General features: G+C 43.2%; 1 protein-coding gene across 13 annotated transcripts in view; it reads right to left on the bottom strand.

Moving 5' to 3' along the window:
• The window catches only part of CUX1 (cut like homeobox 1), a 307,420-nt gene that overhangs the window by 251,157 nt on the left and 37,927 nt on the right, over positions 1 to 18,336 (bottom strand). Inside the window, exon 1 of one of the 13 annotated variants that reach the window (XM_068210251.1) lies at positions 17,940 to 18,124. The exons of the other annotated variants lie outside the window; for them this stretch is intronic. Within the exon in view, the coding sequence (XP_068066352.1) occupies positions 17,940 to 17,969 (30 nt within the window). The 5' untranslated portion in view covers positions 17,970 to 18,124. Of the gene's footprint in view, positions 1 to 17,939; positions 18,125 to 18,336 lie in introns of those variants that run through there. 13 annotated transcript variants of the gene reach the window in all.

Below are 18,336 nucleotides of genomic sequence, written 5' to 3'. Positions count from 1 at the left end.
ATGGGCCAGGCCTCTCGTGCCCAAGGGAAGAGCTCCACTGCCTCGTCCCAGAGCTGGAGGAGATGGACCCAGCTGGCAGCTCCATCACAAGGGCACTTTTATGAAATCTCCTTCCTGCTTAGTAACACACAAACTTCTCTGTAGTAAGAATATGAATTGTATAGAGAGTATTAACTAAAGCACTGATGAAATTTATGGGGAAAAGCCTGCAAAACAAACTATTTACACATACAAAAAACTGTGTGGCTATCTGGATGAAATGCCTCCATGCACTTGGAATAGGAAACATTCAGAGACGCATAAACCCTTTTTATGTCTCGTCTCAGGAATTACCATCATGCCAGCATCTGCAGTGGAACTGGAGCAAACTCAAGAGACATGCATGTTGAAATCACCATCAGTACCTCCTACAGCAGTGAAATACTCATTAAAGATTTGCCATCTAAATACTGACTTGCACTAATCACACTTAACTTGTCAGATGTCTGATGATCCCAGAACAAGACAATATATCCATAATCACTGATTTCAATGGTCTGTAAGTTTTGGACTCAATACACCAAGCACTGGGGCATGTTTTATTTATATGCTCAGTGGCTATAGAGCAGAATCATGTCATTGTTCAAACTGCTTAATCTGTCTCAGCATTTAAAATTAAAGTTGAAAAAAACCACTAGTGCTTTTAACTGTCCTTAAATTACATTAATTGCGTTGTTAGGCACTTTAACAGCCTTATGAAGGCAGCTAAGTAAATCACTGCTCAAAAGTAAACCTGTACAAGCACCTCCCAAGCTCCATACAAAGGACAGAGCTGTCGATGCCCCAACCTGAAGAATGAGGATCTCCCATTCATGAGAAATCAAAGCAGAGGCTACTTTTACCCTTTGCCCAGACAATCTCTATGTCAGCATCAACTGCTGGAACATTAATATATTGTGTGCACAGAGAGCACTCAAGTTATGCTGTCATGATTCTATTTACACCCTGTCCTGCAGCAGGCAACTGATGTCATACACCTGTATACAACAGAAAAATTCCCAACCTAGACATTTCTGCTGGCAAGAGATCAACAGGCTGTAATGAGCACTGAAAACAAACTATCCAGCCTTCAGCCAGAGCCCACTGATCTCTGCCTGAACTACTGAACAGGGCTAAAACTTCACTGCTCCAAGAGCAAATATGTCACTGCCAGGGTCAGCAACAGACTGAACAAAGTTAGTGCTGGTGACCACAAATTTTGGATTTTTAGATCTACAGGCTCTCTCTTTGGGATGTGCTTTCTGCATCCCATGTAACTGGAGAATGTACAGGTGTGGTGGTCAAACAACTCCACAGAAGTATTCTTGTGCATTATAAATAAGCACACCTGTGCCGACATGCAGAACGTGGAACTTGCACAAAATAGCAGCCAAATTCTTACAGCAACGACAGGCACAAGCTGAACCAAATACAGATCAGATTGTTTTAAGAATTGCAATTATATATATATATATATATATCTCACATATATATATATATATATATATATATATCCAGAGATACTTGATATACCGAGAAGAAACAATGGAATGAAATAAAGCAATGTGAAAGTTTTGAGCCATCTGTATATATCCATGCTGAGTATCAAACCATCTGTATTATATTCTTAGATCAGCTAAAGCAAACCACTGGCACCAGTGCCAAGATTGGCAGCAGAGACGATTTGGACCGCCACCAACGAGAACGAGCTACCATGCCTTTTAGAATAAATTTTGTAGCAAACACCAAAAGGGTTGATCAACACAGATTATCACAGCTACAACAAGCCAACTAGTTTAAAAAACAGCCTTTGCCATCCCACAGTGTTTGATTTTATGCCGTATGATAAACTCTACGCCTAAAAAGGAAATTCAGCTTCTCACTGTCCCGGTCCCGCAGGGAAATGGCTCAAACCACTCCAGCAGGTTCTGCACAAGAGCACCAAGCACCTGCACAAGGTGTCACCAAGCCCATACCTCACACCAGCGACTGCAGGAGTTCACAGACATACTCAAGGACACCAAAACCCCACAGGAGTCAGTGAGAGGCAACTGCACCCCAAACTGAACCCTCAGCAGCATTTTCTGAGGCACATCCTTGGAAGGTCTCCTGTTCCAGTGTGGGACAAGGCTTGGCTTCCTTCATTTGAGAGACGCCAGCAGCACCAAGCGACCCACACTCATTTACTTCACCTTCTCCAAGCCCAGTCTCCAGCATTCTACAGCATCCCACTTATCCCAGGAAATTTCATCGATCCTTTGAAGTCTAGCCTAAATTTCAAAGGCAAAAATGCCAAAATATCCTTGAGAATCAAGTTGCTGATGTAAAGAACATTGGCTAACCCCAATAATTTTATTTTCATATTTTAAAAGAGCCCAAAAATAACTATTCACCACCTTTTCCTCTGCTTGAGATTTTGAGAACAACCCGCCTACCAAAGAGTGTAATTCTCTTAGCACTAAGAATTTTGCATGGGTGGAACTCTTTAGCTAAAAGTGATGATAAATAACACCTCCTCAATCCTGCAATCTCCAGAAACAGTTTACAAGAACTAATACATTAGGCTGATTTGCAATGTTAAACTAGAATTTCCCAGCCCTCTGATGTCCACCTGAAGGATGCCAGGGGAGACATCAAGATCAAGGGAGCACAACAGAAAGTTCAACTGTCTGAGGATCTTCCTTCCCCTCTACTTTTGCTGTTCTGGGAATACCTAACTCTGTGATAAGTTTCTGCGTGGAGAATTAGCAGATATAACACATTGCCACATCCTGAAAGCTCATCCATCACCCCTCCAACAGCCTCACAGGACCCTCGCTCTGCTGGGAAGCACAACACCAGCCTGAAGCTGAAGGTACAAACCTCTAATGACAGATTTTTTTTTTCAGCGTTCACACAGCACTTAGGTGTTAAATCAGCAAAATTAAGCAGCATTTTTTCAACCTTGTGTACAGTTTATGTGCAAATGCTGCTAATTGACAAAAAAAACTGTGTACACAGGTTCAAGAACTTGCCTGCACATTCTTGTTACCTCTAGACCTGCCATACAAAGGCCCACACACACTTCCATCAATGAAATGGGTCGCATATGATTTTTTTTAAACTTATGTATATGCTCAATGCAAAGCACCTTCTGAAGAGTCCAATAAAGGTATCAAAGAACAGCAGAATAATATCCTTCCCCCAATAAAACATATTTGCACTTTGAACTATGCATATTGTTTAACTCCATTCAGAATCCTATTATGAGAAACTTATTTTATGAATCTGCCAAAAAGCCTGGTTACCAGAAGTGTAATCACGGTAAGCAATAAAGGCTGACATGGAGGATATTTCTAGGCAATTACAGCAGGTGTTTTAAAGGCATAAAGCTGCAGAGTTATAAATCTATTTAGAGCCACAAACACAGAGAAAGTAAAAGGCAACCAGAAGGTTCAAACTTGCACAGCAGACAAATATTGTTCCTCTTCCCCTGCAGAATACAGAGGCTACAGGAACAAGTCCACAGTGAATTTCAGCAAGTCAGAAGAAAACAATATAAAATGCTAAGGTACAACAATCACTGCAAAATGAATGTAGTGCCTTCAAAGATGGATGCAGCATACACACACATATATATATATATACACATCCATATGTATATATAAAAGATACAAAGCTCAAAAAAATTTTATCACTCAAGGACTGCAAGATTGCTTTTAAAATGTTGGTTTTTTTCAACTCAATTAAGCAAGGTTGCATGTAACGTCTTCTGTTGCATGAAGAAGTTTGAAAAGACAGTCTAATGAGGGGTGTCTACAAAAATTAAAGTTGTAGATGTGACAAGTCCTATTCAAAAACTTGTACATGAGCCATATCCACAATGCAGAATTGGTGGAGGGAACTCGGGGAGAGCTGACTTGCCAACACAACACGTAACTTTACAGCACGATTGCCGGTTATCAAAGTTGCATAAGCCAAGAGACAACACCAACTATAAATATGACTACCAGCTATTCCACACAACCCCAAGCGTCCTGCCAAGCCCTCCTTCATGTTCTCTCTCACACAGACAAAGGCCTCAAAGCCATGGGACATCTGCCAGGGAAGCAAATGAAGTTAAAAAACCAGAAGAACATGAACATGTACTAACCTAAACTTGTGTGTTCTTTCTTCCCAATTCCTCCCCCTACAAAGAAGATGTCTCAGTTTACTGTACTCTTTTCCTTCTCCCAACCAGTCTTAACTCTTGGACCAATGTTTTAAAGTTTCCCTACCTTTGAAAAAATAATGTTCAGTTCTTAAATGTTTTGCCAGATCTGGACCACACCCTGCCCTCTCCCAAAATCTTGGTTGTTTGTCTCCTATTGCACATAATCAATTATAGCCCTTTCAGGTTTGTATTTTGCATGGTGGGAGCTGATCCAGAAAGGAGATTGTGCTTGTGTGAGCTTGTGTGTTTACACAAACACACACACACACACACACGTACACACACACCTTGACAGAACTCTATAGAACTTGAGGGGATTTTCCTGAAACTGAGTTTTTCACTTGTAAGCAGATAAGAACTTGATAGAAAAAAAGAAGCTGAAAATTTGACTCTTACTAGGTCATGCAAATCACTTAAAATATGAAAGGAAAGAGCAGAACCCCCATCATTCTATCACCACAAGAACTGGAAATCAATCACAAGCAATAACTACAGAAAAATGCACAGAGACACCCAGCAGACCTCTCCAGTTCTGCTGTACATTTCACTCTCCCCGTTGCTCTTCCCGGATTCAGTGTCAGACACCAACTCCGATGTTTGACAAAAAAGGGATACGGCAGATTGCCCACCAGCCGCAGCGTGTGCTGCCAAGTGAGAAATACAAGCTTGGAAACAGGCTCGAGATTCCAGCCAGGACAGCAAGGCTCAGAGCATCACACCAGTGACATAACTGAGCGTGGTGGGGAGAGGCTGGAGGGGACGTGGGAAGTTATTGCATGAAATAACTCTGCAGTGCATGCAAAGGAGCTGTTTTCAGTACCCAGCAAGACAACTTCATCATTTAGTATTGCCAAGAAATAATTGCAGCTTTCTTCTTTCTGGTTTTTCTTTTTTAACTAAGTCAAACAGCTAAATCCCCTTTTACTACTCAAATGTGAATTTTCCAGCATAACTTTCCTGTGGATGTTCTGTACCTAAATTTTCTTTATTAGCTACAGTGAAGTGACAATCAGCTTTCAGAGCACTTGGCAGAACAAGGATCGCCCTGGGTCTAGTTCACAACTTTGGGCTCCTACAACATTGGAAAAGAAAGTTTACATCCCAGAAAAGACAAGAATCATCTTGTTAATTTGTTTGGTACAACAGTGTGAACAGCACATGTAGACAAATACTCAATTTGTCTTCAGACAGTTTTTAGAAGACAGACATTTTATCAGCGGATCTGTTAACACTTTCCTTCAGAAAATATGTTTCGCCTGCCAGCAAACAAACAACAAAATAATGTGTCATATCTGTAAAATGAGGGAGAGAAATAATCAAGATTAGCTTCAAAGTGCTGTAATAAAACAACAATAATCAAAGGCTGGAACACAGAACTCATGTTTCAGCCGTGTGCTCACAATCTCACATTTGCTCTTTTACTCTGCAGACACGGTGGCATTACACGGTGATTCTCTCCAGTTCTGCTATTTAACAATAACCAGGGGAATGTGATGCTCATGAACCCAGCGTGCCGTGGGTTGGAACCTCACACAGGCTGTGCTACACCCAGATGATCCCAAAAGGCAAATCAGCCCCACGCTGGGAAAGGCACCTGGAGATGGTGCTGCTTGTTCCAACCCTTCTCAAGTCAAGAAGCACCACTGCAACTGACTTACCCACTAACTTAAACTACAAGAAAAAACCTGCACAATTCTGTTATATTTCAGTTTAACTTGACATAATAACTGCTAAGTAAGTTCTCTATTTTGAATTCAGGGGTACAGAGGAAACTTTAACCAGGAAACACTATATGGAAGCACTTTTGAGTGAGGCTTCCAAGATCCTAAAAACATTTTTAGTAAGCTCCATAAATTGTAGTTCTAATTAAGGATTAAATTTGGAGACTAAACACCTCTTTATTTGAGGGCAGGGAGACTTAAATCTTTTTGTATTAATGCTGAGCTATATCATCTGATATTTTTGCTATGACCAACCTATAAAACCTGTCAGCTTCACTCAGTTTACACAGGGCTTTAATTATGTTTAACTAGAATCTGAATGATCTAATTACTTAACATCTTACAGCACAAACTACTGAGGACATCTGGTTGAGCAACTGGCAAAGGAGTTGGGGAAATAAAACTACTCTTGTGTACCCTGCTCAGGACCCCTGCAAACAGCTCTCCCTCCAGACAGCTTCCTTCTTCCATCCCACCTGAAATTTCTGCTGCCTGAAAACAGCTCTGTGAGAACAAATCATCCACCAGCTCAAAGAAAATACTCAGGTGAAGAAAAACTCTTAGTACCATGAGCAGGATGATGGGACTTTGAAGAAGTTTTTCATTTTGCTTTGTTCATCATCAGGTGAAAATCCAGATCATGCTCTTGGCCTCTCTGGGCTCCTTCTCCCACCATTCTCCAGGAACTGAGACATGGGGGATCACTCCGAGCACAAAAACACTAAAACTGGTGTCAGCTCACCTACATCAGTGCCAGCATGAAGCTCTCACACCTGCAAGCCTTGAAGATTCTAAAGTGTTTAACCTTTAAGGGAGCAGATCTTAGTAAAACCAGGGAAAAGTCCACTGGGGGAACTACTAAGTCACACAGAGAGCCCTGAGGTTAAACTGGGAATAAGCAGCAATATGAGCTGAGGATCCTTTTGGCCACAAACGCTTAAATGGCTCCCATAATGTCAGCCTTGGTCAGAGTCTTTCCCCTGGCCTGGCTCCCTGCCAGGGTGATATCACACATCATACCTGAGGACTGTTCAAAGAAAAGGGTGCCCAAAACACAGGAAGCTCCTGACATGACCCATATTGAGGAGACAAGCTCCTACTTTAATCTCTTCTCCTGGAAACCACAGCGCACTCACCCAACACATTAACCTGATGTGGTCAAAGAAGAAATGAAACCTGGAAGTTCTGGTTAAAAACCCAGTTAAAGCTGCCATTTTCTGTCTTTACTTTTCCTTAATGAACAGATGGAAACCAGCAATAACCATCTGGGTAAAGCAGCAATAGCTGTAAAGCACAATAATTCCACAAAAATACACTAACAAGGTCACTTAAGTGTTTCTCTAATTGTCTCTTGCCCGTGACCTTTTTCAAAGATCTCAGATGAAAAAACAAAACCAAAACAACTTATGAAAGATCCTTTGGCATCTTTGACAGTGTCACAACTTGATTCTGTATCCTGGGGAAATTCCACATGGGGAACAACATTCTGTCTTCCCAGATTTCCCCCTACTTCCCCCCGACCTCCCAGGAAGAACATCCAGCTTTCCATGCTCCACGACAAAATTGATTATCCCTGAACGAGCAGTAAAACTAAACCGTTCCTGTATGTGCAATGCAGCAAATGTTTTGGAATCCTTCAAGATCAAAGCCACTCTATTAATAAACTTACATTTTTATATTCCTTGCAGCTGAAAAATCCAATTAAAACACTACAGTGACCTTTTACCAGAGAACGAATGTCACAGTGAGGACAGGATCAGAAGACACCCGAAGCAGAGTTCCAGCAAAAATGGGATAGACAGGAAAAGAGACTCTTACAGTTGTTTTACTTCAGTCACTGGGGTGGTAAAGGGTGGCCTAATTCAATAGGAAGATCTGAGAGGCTTTTATTAGGTCTCCCAAGTAGTGTAACTGACAGTTAAACAAACAAAGTGTCAGGCCTTAAGTCAGCATTTAGAAAGTAAATTTATAATGAAGAGCTGACAATCAAGACACCGTACAAAGAGGCTGCTGCCAACCAACAACTTAAAAAAAAATAAAGGCAGCTAGATATGGAATGAATATTTCTTACCATTAACTTCACAACTGGTTGGTAAAATGATTACAGCAAATAAATAGGGCACAAAACACTATGAAGTGTGACTGCAGTTTGCCATGACATCCCAGGAAGCAAGGCAAGAGCACTGGATCCCAGCCCAGCAGCAGTGGCTGTGCTCTCCCACACCAGGCATCCCCACTGCCTCACCAGCTCCCGTCTCATCCACCCCATGCACAAAACCACAGCACACCCAAAAAATGAAAACTAACACATAGAGCCATCATCTCCTGGTATCTCCTTTCACACTGGCAGGAGAAAGCCTCTAACCCCAATTCCTGCCATCACCTTTCACCAGCCAGGACCCTGGCAGCTATCAGGAGAGCAAAGCCAGGAGCTGGAAGACACAACCACCTTTGGCACACAGGCAGCAGCCAAGCACAGAGAGCACCTTTCCAACCCAGCAGACTGTGCTGGGTGGCCAAGCAGAGAGTGCTGCAGTCCCAAAGTAACTTTTCAGCCCTTGCAGTGAAGTTAATTTTTAAGAAAATGGCACGTACAACAGCTCTGGTGCACAGTGACCACTTTCTAAGATTCTGAAATCAATCTGAACTATTAAATTCTTCTTCTAATCCCAGTTAAAGTAGGTTTTCACAGTTCCAATTTTAGACTTCAAGTTCTATTTACAGGACAGAAAATCCCAGATAGTGACACTAATCAACTTTTACTTAGCTTGGCATATTAAAGAACTAACTATTCTCAAGATATGCCAGAACATCTCAGATGCTAACAGATTTTAATTTATCATCTAAACCAAGCTGATCACAGCACAGTGTGTGTGATGTTTTAATCATTTGTGCTGTATTTAACACATCACTCCAAGAAAAAAAAATCCCACACAGTTCTGGTCTCACTAGCTGATGGCCTGGAGCACAGCAAAGGCCTCACAAAGAGAAAAAAATGTGTATCACAAGTTGTACAGAAGAACTCAGCTTTTACAATAAAACTTTCCAGCCGTGGGACTGACTAAAACTCTGCCTGCTCTTAAAAGAAAATGTGAAACCACCTCCTCCTCATGAGCATGGAAACAGCAAACCACTGGACATAAAACTGAGAGCATGGCTTAGTAAAGCAGTTTAATTTGATTCAAATCCTGGCCTAAACTAGGGAATTAATCCTCAGTCCTGCAGGGGTGAAGGACTGTCAGTAACACTGATGGCACCCAGAGTCTCGCAGCATCAGGAAAGTACAAAAATAAAATTCTTACAAAGTACAGAATAAATTCTTATAGAACAATTCTTCCCTCCTTACTGTCTGCTTCATCCTGAGAAGCAAGAGCACAGCATCCCCTGAGCTCACCCCTACACGGCCACAAGTATCCACTCACTTTTGGAAGGAATGAAAAAGAGATATTCTGAGTTTCAAGTGGTAATTAGGAGTATAAAGTACATTTGCCTAAAAAAACAGACAAATGTTTTCTGAACAGAGGCGGAGAGATGAGCTCTACACAATATGAGCAAGCTGCCCTTTTCCAGCATCCCAAGAATTTCGAAAGCAACTCTCCATGCCAAAGAAAATGTGCAGAAACCTATAAGGAAAAGAAAACTAGAGCTCCTGAAAGAGGCAGGGCAGAGCTGGAAGAAGGGAAGTGAGAAGAAACCAGTGCACTCAACTGTATTTTTTAAATCCATGAAACACTTGCACTCACCTAAAAGAAACTGAGGTTACAAACCTGTAAACAACTCAGCACAAAAGTCTCTCCAAAGAAAATCAATTGCAAGACTACCGGCTCCTTGTTTTTAAATGTTTAATATTATCACATCCCCACAATTAATATCAGAAAAGCAACTATGTTCATACCAGACATACCAAACCAAAGCTGAGTTTTATCAATATTAACACACACAGATCTGCAACAGAAAAACAGATATGTAGTTCACTGACAAAATCAACATTCTTGTGTTTTCAGATCCTAGACAAAGGGTACATTTTATTTACGGATGAAAATGAAGCAAACATCTTTAAGTGACAACATGATACAAATTTACTTTGACATGAACATGCAATAAAACATGTAAAGACCCCATAAAAATAAAATGAAAAACAATTACAGACAAGACACAAGTATAAATTTTATTGAGCTACTGTGACAACATTTGTGTGTCACATCAATGAAATAACAAGAAACTGAATGGAATTCATTAGAAACACGAGATAAAGGCAATGATGAGAGGCCACTGGACCAGGATGGAGAGATTCATCTCTGCTCACAACTCAACCCTAGGCTGGGCTAGAAAGGGCAGCTGAGCTTCAGCAAGCTCAGCCAGAAACTCTGACTACACATGAGCTAAAAATTCAGCACATGCAGCAATGCTCACTGGGTGTTGTGCTAAACAGGGATAAGTTTATCCACCTTTGCCAAGCTCAAGGAGCCGGGAGCACAGCCCCAGCATGGAGCAGGACACGAGCAGGAGACAGGAGATGGATATTCCTGATGGCACAAGCAGCACAGATAAAGCAAACCCCCAACCCCACTGACAGCCCAAGCAGGCTGCTGGTACACTACAGAGCCTGGGTAATTTGGATAAAAGAGAAAAGTTGAAAGAAAAGGTTTCCAGCTGCCCCATGCTATGTGTTTGGGGAGTAATGAATTTCAGCCTTCAAGTACAGGTGCAGCACATCACAGAAGAACTGCTCTGCACATCTCCTCTCTCTCCTCTCTTTGGCCATCCAGGGGGCTCAAAGGCTCCCAGCTACTGTCCTTAAAACCACCAGAGCGTGGCTTAGGATGAAGGATCCTCCTTGCCCCTGACTGGCAGAGGCTGGCCTGTCCTGCTGGAACAGGGAGCTGTTTCAAACCTTGGGCTGAAGCTTGAAATGATGCAACCACAAACTGCTGAATTTTTAATTCAACATTCATATCGCTGGCTGCCTATAATGTAAATTTTAAACAGCCTTCAACATACAGAGAAATCTGAAGGGAAACTTGATAAATTGTACATCACACCAAACAACAGGGAGGTATGTTTTAAAGTAAGAGGGTGTCTATGTATGAGTAACTCTAGATTATAACTTTATAACCAAGGGCAAGAAACATTTTTTCCAGTGATTTAGTACCAATCATTTTCAATATTATTTTAGGACAACCAACATTTTTTTTCACATTCATTTCTGTAGAAATTGTTTTCAGCAACAGCCTGAAATGCACCTACAAATCAACATGTTCTCTGACTGAGCGATTTAAAATATTGAGAACGAAGGTGCAGAAAATGTAACCACTGAGTCTTGTTTATCCACAAGACAGAATTAAGTAGCAGCAAAACCCAACCGTAACTGCTAATTCACAATCTTGTATCTCAAAGAGGGGCCGGGAGCACTATCAGTGTTTCCCAGATGGAGAAGCAAACCAGTGCAGGCAAGGGATGTGTTCAGGGGCTGGAGCCAGGAATGGGGATGGGGCAGCTCCTGGCAGTGAGACTGCAACTCCCAAATTGTCTGAGAGTCACTGCCACCTCCTGACTGTGCTCCCACTGAATCTGAAGCAGTTCAAGGCTCTGGGTGTCAGAACCACTGCCCAAAGTGATGTTCACATACAGACATTTTTGATGGGCTGATACACACCAGCTCAGCTCAGCCTTGGTAAGAGGAATCTTTTGTTTTCTTTAGAATATTGGTTCAGCAACACCATGAAACCACAAACACCTAACAGAGATACCGAGAGCAGAAAGAAACCCATCAAACTTCCACTGCATCTCATCATCTGCAACACTCCCTTTTGGCTTTGCAGTTTTGTTTCTACAGGAATAAGCCAGGGCAATCCCACTCAAAACATACAAGCTTTTGCCACCTAAGATATACCTAGTCTGAGTCTTCACTTTAAAAAAAAAAGGAAAAAAAAGTCAAAAGCTATGAAAATCCCTGGGTTTTTTGCCCCCCTCCTTTATTTTTTCCGTAAGAACAATGAGAATGTTTCTCCTATTCATAAAACCTGAAAATATCAGGCAGGTGGATAGAAAGCTACCAGGAAACACAAACCCTGATTGTCACAGGGCAACACTAAAAACTGCCAGTGCACTCTGAAGTCACACCATCACCTCAGCATCTCATGGACGAATTTTCCCAGGATGTTCCCACAAGGACAGCCTGGAGGCAAACCCCAGGTGATCCAAGGTGAGCAAGTGCAGGTGAGGTGGATTTGGTGGTAACATTACAGCCAGGCATTTGCTGGGAGACCCACCACAGTGCTCTGTGCACTGCCCACTATTTATCTAAAGGCTAAAATAAGCTCTGTTCTCCCAACTGTACTGCAAGAAGTTTCATTTCCAAGTCCTAGGTTTATGCTCACTCCTTACCTCCTTCCTTTCTTCACCACTTCCCTGTACCCCTCCACTCCTTTAAGCAGTGTCACTTCCCCCATACCACTTGTTTTAATTTTTACTTCCCTCTAACACTGCTGCCCTCAGCTAGTCACTCATGAGCCACAGACAGAAACCAACATTTCTCAGCAAGGAAAGACCTCTGCAATGTGTCAGAACTGATCCTGCACACACCCTCCCCAAGCCCATAAAAGCAATCCCACGGTGACGTGATAGAACAGCAGCACTGGACCATCCCACCTCCACAGCCTGAGGGATGTGATAAAATGTTTCCAGGAATCAGACCATGGTTTGGTCTCACCTGAATTCCCATGTGCAGTGCACACCCGGGCTCACCTATACAAAATCACTGGATTCAGCAAGAGGAATGGTCACGTTCCTGTGGAATTTGGGCAGCCATTTACCCTTATTTTATCCTATCATTCACAGAAAGCTTGTGCTGGCACTCCAGATGCTGCAGTCTCCAGGCTTGCTCATTCACTAAGGTACATTTCCACACAAAAGAGGAGAACCACAGGATCTGCTCATCTCTGATGTATGAACTCCTCTGAAAAGCCTCCGAGACAGCCATGGCCTACATCCGTACGTGCCTCAAAGTGCTCCCAACCAGAGACACAAAGATATGGGGGAATTCAAAGCATCTAAACACAGCAGCTTAAAATACTTCAGTGCATCTGCTTTTGAGCCTTTCAAAAATAAGTAATCTTCACCTCTGTCTTCCCAGAGCAGATCATTGGAGTCCATGAGGAGGAGGATGAGCACCACCCCAGCTGCCCTCCCTACTCCCCAGGAAAGGCAGCACAGCTCCAGCCCCCACAGAAACTTCCTTATTGCCCCAACTGCCGACAAAGAAATCGAATTATTGCAAGGCAAGGGGGCAAGTGAATTGCCAGGGAGGCAAAAAGCTGTTAGACATTATTGTGACAGGCTCCAGCTGCAAACCCCTGCCTGCTGTAACACACACACAGGAGCTGTCAGGCACCTCCTGGCTTTAGCACCTTCATACCAAAAATTACCTTTATTCAGGGTAAATGTTTAACTCTGCTAAGTCACAGGAGGGACCAAGAAACAGTGCAGGAAGAACTGCAGTGTCTTGCTAGAGACAGAACAGAAGCATAACCAGGGTACAGTGGTGGACCTACTGCAAATTCCTCACTGCCTAGTGCTTTCCTGGAAATCCAGTTACTGTTGGACAGGAGTGGAGACCTTTGTTACATCCAACAACTGACACCCAACTGTGTTTAATCTTTTATAAAAACTTAACATCCAACAATCTGTCTGCATTCCACATTCTGCACAATCCAACCAGTGCAATAGCCTGTATTTTCTTCATTGTAACTGCCAATAAAGGCAGAAATCACTGATTTGCCTTGTCAAATCAGAGACAACAAAAGCAAGCTGAGAACATATGTCACAAAACGAGTAGGATTTATCTAATTTAAGGACACAGTTTCTGACTGTGAAGTCCAAGTTTCTCCCATCTTTCCTGGTACACTCAACTCCATGTGTGAGCACTCCAGTACAAGTCTCTTCACCCAACACTCCTTAACTTCTGCAAACAATCCCATTTCAGCTTTCCCCCCTCATCCTCAAATCTTTCTCCCCATTCCCCCATTCCAGCATAGTGGACCATTGTCACTATATTCCCAACACAGAAAACATTGTATTTTCAAGGCCTTCCCACAAAGGACATGGGAAAGGGCCAAGCACAAGTGCAGGGAAAACCTGGATACACAAGATGGGAACTTACCACCCTGCTTACATAGAAAGGTTCCAAGACAGTGCACACTGCCTGCTTGGTGCCTTAAAAAATCCCAATCATCCACATATGTGTCTGTTCTCTACCCAATAAATAAACTGCCTTTATTCTCAGCCTCAGTGTGATCAAACTGAAACTCTGGATTATGCATTTTTCTACATCCACTTTTTGCATTACAAATCAGCTTGCAAATAAAGAGCAACTGTTCACTGGAATTTTAGACTGCATGTAATTTCTTCTCTAGAAAATGTTTCACCCATTACTTTTTTGGTATTGTCACATACAGCCAATCAGTGTGACGTTTTTTCAGAAAACTCCCAACCATTACCATATCCCAAATCCTCCCTACTGCACTTCTCAATACATCATCCAATTAACCACAAACTTGGCACTAGAGCAGAGTGACCGAAGCACGCACTGACTCTGCCACATTTCTGATGGGCATTATTTCATGGCAGGAATAGAACAAGGGATAGAAAAGCTCTCAGAGATTTATTCCCAAGGAACTGGACTCAAGGAATCCTATGAAAGACAAGTTCTTGTGCCAGAAGTACATCAAGGGCCTTTCTTCTGGTATGTCACGTGTGGTGGGTGTCCAGGGACATCACCCTGACCACCACAGCTGCCAAAGCTTTCCTGCTGCAGCGGAACTGTGATTGCTCTCGGAGTATCTTGGCAGCAGTGCCCTGGCTTTGCCATCCCTCCCTGCTCTGTATTGCATCTTCCTGCAGGAACACCCAGCTGCTTTCACCTCTCCGCTCTGAGCAGCTGAGGGGAGCAGAAATGTGGCTGCAGCAGCTGGAGACTCTTCTCCACAAGCACATTCAGCTACCACTATAAACAGAAAACCACTGACTACTTTTAGGACAGAAACAATTCTACAATGACCTGCACAGATACCCAAATTAAACACTCAGACCGGATCACTAATTCCACTTCTGATGAAGCTTACAAACTCCTTCACAGATCAGCTTGTGCTCTGGTACCAACAGACCCAACTAAAAGATGCCAGCAACTTCACCTGTTTCTAATTCAATAACAGAAGTACTTCAGTATTTAAAAACTATTCATTACAACTTGGTTTTTCCACATTTTGTTACTGATTTTATAAGATCAGTGGTTCACCCTAAACAATTAGTCACAGCCTGCACAAAACTAATATTCTATCCTTACTTTAATCATATATTATGCAATACCAGGATGAGATTTTAAAAAATAAACACATTAGCAAGTTTTGCCTTCAGATTTTCACTCCCCAGCTTGATGGTAACGAGTTCTGCCATTCTGCTCAAAAGCAATAAGAAACTGTACTTTTTACCAGAATGTGAGCCTGTCCTAAAAAGCTACAATGACTTTTTGAGAACTTGTGTTTATTGTCAAAATAACTACAGATAGTTCAAGTTTTCAAACGGTATTAACTTCTTCCATTTGTCCTCAGATCCAGCTCAGAGCTGTGGCTCAAGTGGCTCAGACTTACTCCTGCTGGTCAGAGAGACCAGCTACCTCCTCTGATATTGATATATACGCACATATTCAGAAATATTAAGCAAGCTGTCAAGGAGAGCTGCGTGCTGTGCCCACGGGAACACGACGCTCCTTTTCCTGTTCTCCAGCAAAAGGCTGTTTTTAGAGTGAAGGTGATGGGGACACCAAAAACTACAAACAAACCAGGACCACGGAACAGCAGGTTACCTTCACGCTGCTGATCTGATTCCAATCACAAACCGCTTCCAGACAGGATGTGCAGCTTTAACTGGAGGGCAGCAGCATTTCTCCAGTGATTTCATCTGCATTTACTGCCACAGTACTCGCTGTCTGCGAGGGGCTGTTTTCTCTGAGCACTGCAACTCCATCCCCATCAAACGTGGGTCCATCTACCACCACACAGCACACTGAGGCAGCAATGCCATGCCTATTCCAGTTTCTTTAGGAGTCACGCCAGCCTTTACTACAGAAAAGGGTTAATGTTCGGCTGCGTGCCTCGCAGGTACAGTCTCCAGTGAAGAGCCCCGTTTGATACCTGTAGGAAGCTGCCATTTTTGCATCTCATATTCCATTTGTGAACAGACCTTTTTGTTCTTTAATCCAAGTTCTGAATTATTTAATCCTGTCTCCAACACTTGAAACATCTTTCCCTATAAACAAGGGGTTATTTAGCGAAAGGAAATAAATAATTTAAAAAGTCAGACCCTAAAGTGTTCCTGGCTCTGTTTTTAATTAATATTGATACAATCTGGAGAAACCTGCTGCTTAATATTACAAGGCAGGTCGAAGCTCATCAACAGTTAAACATCTCCTTCTAACAGAAGGTGGAAGAGGAAGTTGGGAGCAGCCGGGTACGCAGCGCTGGCTGCCAGCGATCCGGGACTGCCCAGTCCCAGCTCCTCACAACTTTCTCATGCTCAGAGAGCTTCAAAGCCCTCACACCCTGAGCTACACGAGCTGGAGTTCTGCAGGGCTCAGGTGGAATTGTGTTAAGCAGAAATCCTCCAGGCTTTCGCGCTGGAACAGAGAGTACGCGGAAGTATTTTTATTTTCTACAATTCCACGCTCGATATACGTCAGTGCAAGTGAAGGACGGGGATGGAGGGAGGCATGGACAGTTCTGTGGGACTGAACTTCATCCCTGGGAATGATAGTTTTTATAGCACATTGCTTCATCTGCAAGTGGGAGTAAATATTACACTACCTCTTCGTGCAGATGGGTGGGTAAAAGAAAAAAAAAAAAAAGCTAATTTGAAACAAATTAACTATTCTGCATAGGAAGGAAGGTATTCTCTCCCTCCCCGTCACTCCAGGGCTCTCTGCAGACAGAGTGCATGCAAAGTTAACAAACTCTGTGCTGTTCACAGCCTGCCAGGTGAACCTGCCAACAGGTGAACAGCCTCAATCGGCAGCGCAGATAAATAATCACCAGTCCTCAAAAGCAGGTAATGAATATTGTTCAAACAACTCTAAGCTGGCGTTACCAGAATGCTTCAAAGGAGAAGCTACAAGCTGTTCAAGTCAGACTGTCACATTTAGTCTGCAAAAACGAGATTAAGGTTTGTACAGTGATACTCCACAACAGGTTTTACAGTATGCACAGAAATTAAATTATGATAAAAGTGAGCTATTTTTTACTAAAAACAGAATAGAACAATCTATCAAAATGCCATTTGGCTGTGTTCATTACATTTTAGAATTTAATTTACATGATAGATACTTTAGCATAATATGTTTTAATCAATAAGCATTTCTGAAGGCTTTATTTTCATAGGCAATATTTAGACTTGTTCACCGTTAAATGTAACACCACGGCAGGGATGCTCGGAGCATTTATTTTCCTATGCTAGGCAAGTACAGCCACACGTACACAGAGGCAAAAGCAAAAGTCCACAATTAGAGATGTCAGACCTTGTTTAACTACATCTTAATTTAATCCATTTTATTTTATACAATTCTACATCTGGATCTCGTTTTCTGTATTCCTGTAGGTATTCCGGGTCGCTATTAAGAACCCTTTCAAGTTAGCAAAGTTCAGCCAAGTCTACCTTAATCCAAAACCTTTAAAAGAAGCAATAAAACACGAAAGGGGGTGGAAGACGACAGAGAAACCTGAAACAGAACGCCACTTTACCCCACCTCCTAATGCACCTGAAAGTCGGAAGGGACCAGCCTCCCAGCACAGATCCCGCGCAGCACTTCCCCTTTCGGGGGCTGCTGGGGTGGGAGTTTTGACTGTTATATATATACATATATAAATATATATTCTATCGCTCCCGCACGCCCGGCCGAGGGGAAGGGAGGGCGGCAGGACCCGGGTCCCGCTGCCGGCCCCCCGCCAGCATCCCCTCACCTCCAGCGGGAATGCGGCTCTGCCCAGCATCAGCGCACCATCCCTCCGCCTGCCGCAGCCTCCGGCCGGCTCCAACGCCGCCTCCGCGGGGGCCAGGGTGGGCAGCCGCCGGCTTTCGAGCCAATTTATTTAAACGGGAGGCAGCGGCGGGTTTGGAGAGGCAGGGCAGCGCCTTCCTGCGCCAATCAACTGGGAGACACGCGTGTTGCAATCCCATTCACGGCGGGAGCAGCACCGATACAGCGTCTGACAACCCCCCCCGGCCCGCCCCGGCCTTATCTGTAGCCCGGCAACTCAATTAAACCGTGGGGCCGCAATTCCCCCGGGGACGCTCCCCCGGGGCAGGGGGAGGGAGGCCGGTCTGCGAGGACTTTCCCTCGCAGGAAACGGCACTTCT

Source organism: Anomalospiza imberbis, chromosome 20 (assembly GCF_031753505.1).
Source record: "Anomalospiza imberbis isolate Cuckoo-Finch-1a 21T00152 chromosome 20, ASM3175350v1, whole genome shotgun sequence".
Lineage (NCBI taxonomy): Eukaryota > Metazoa > Chordata > Aves > Passeriformes > Viduidae > Anomalospiza > Anomalospiza imberbis.
Note: the sequence above shows the minus strand (reverse complement) of the source record. Positions and strands in the feature narration are given on the sequence as shown.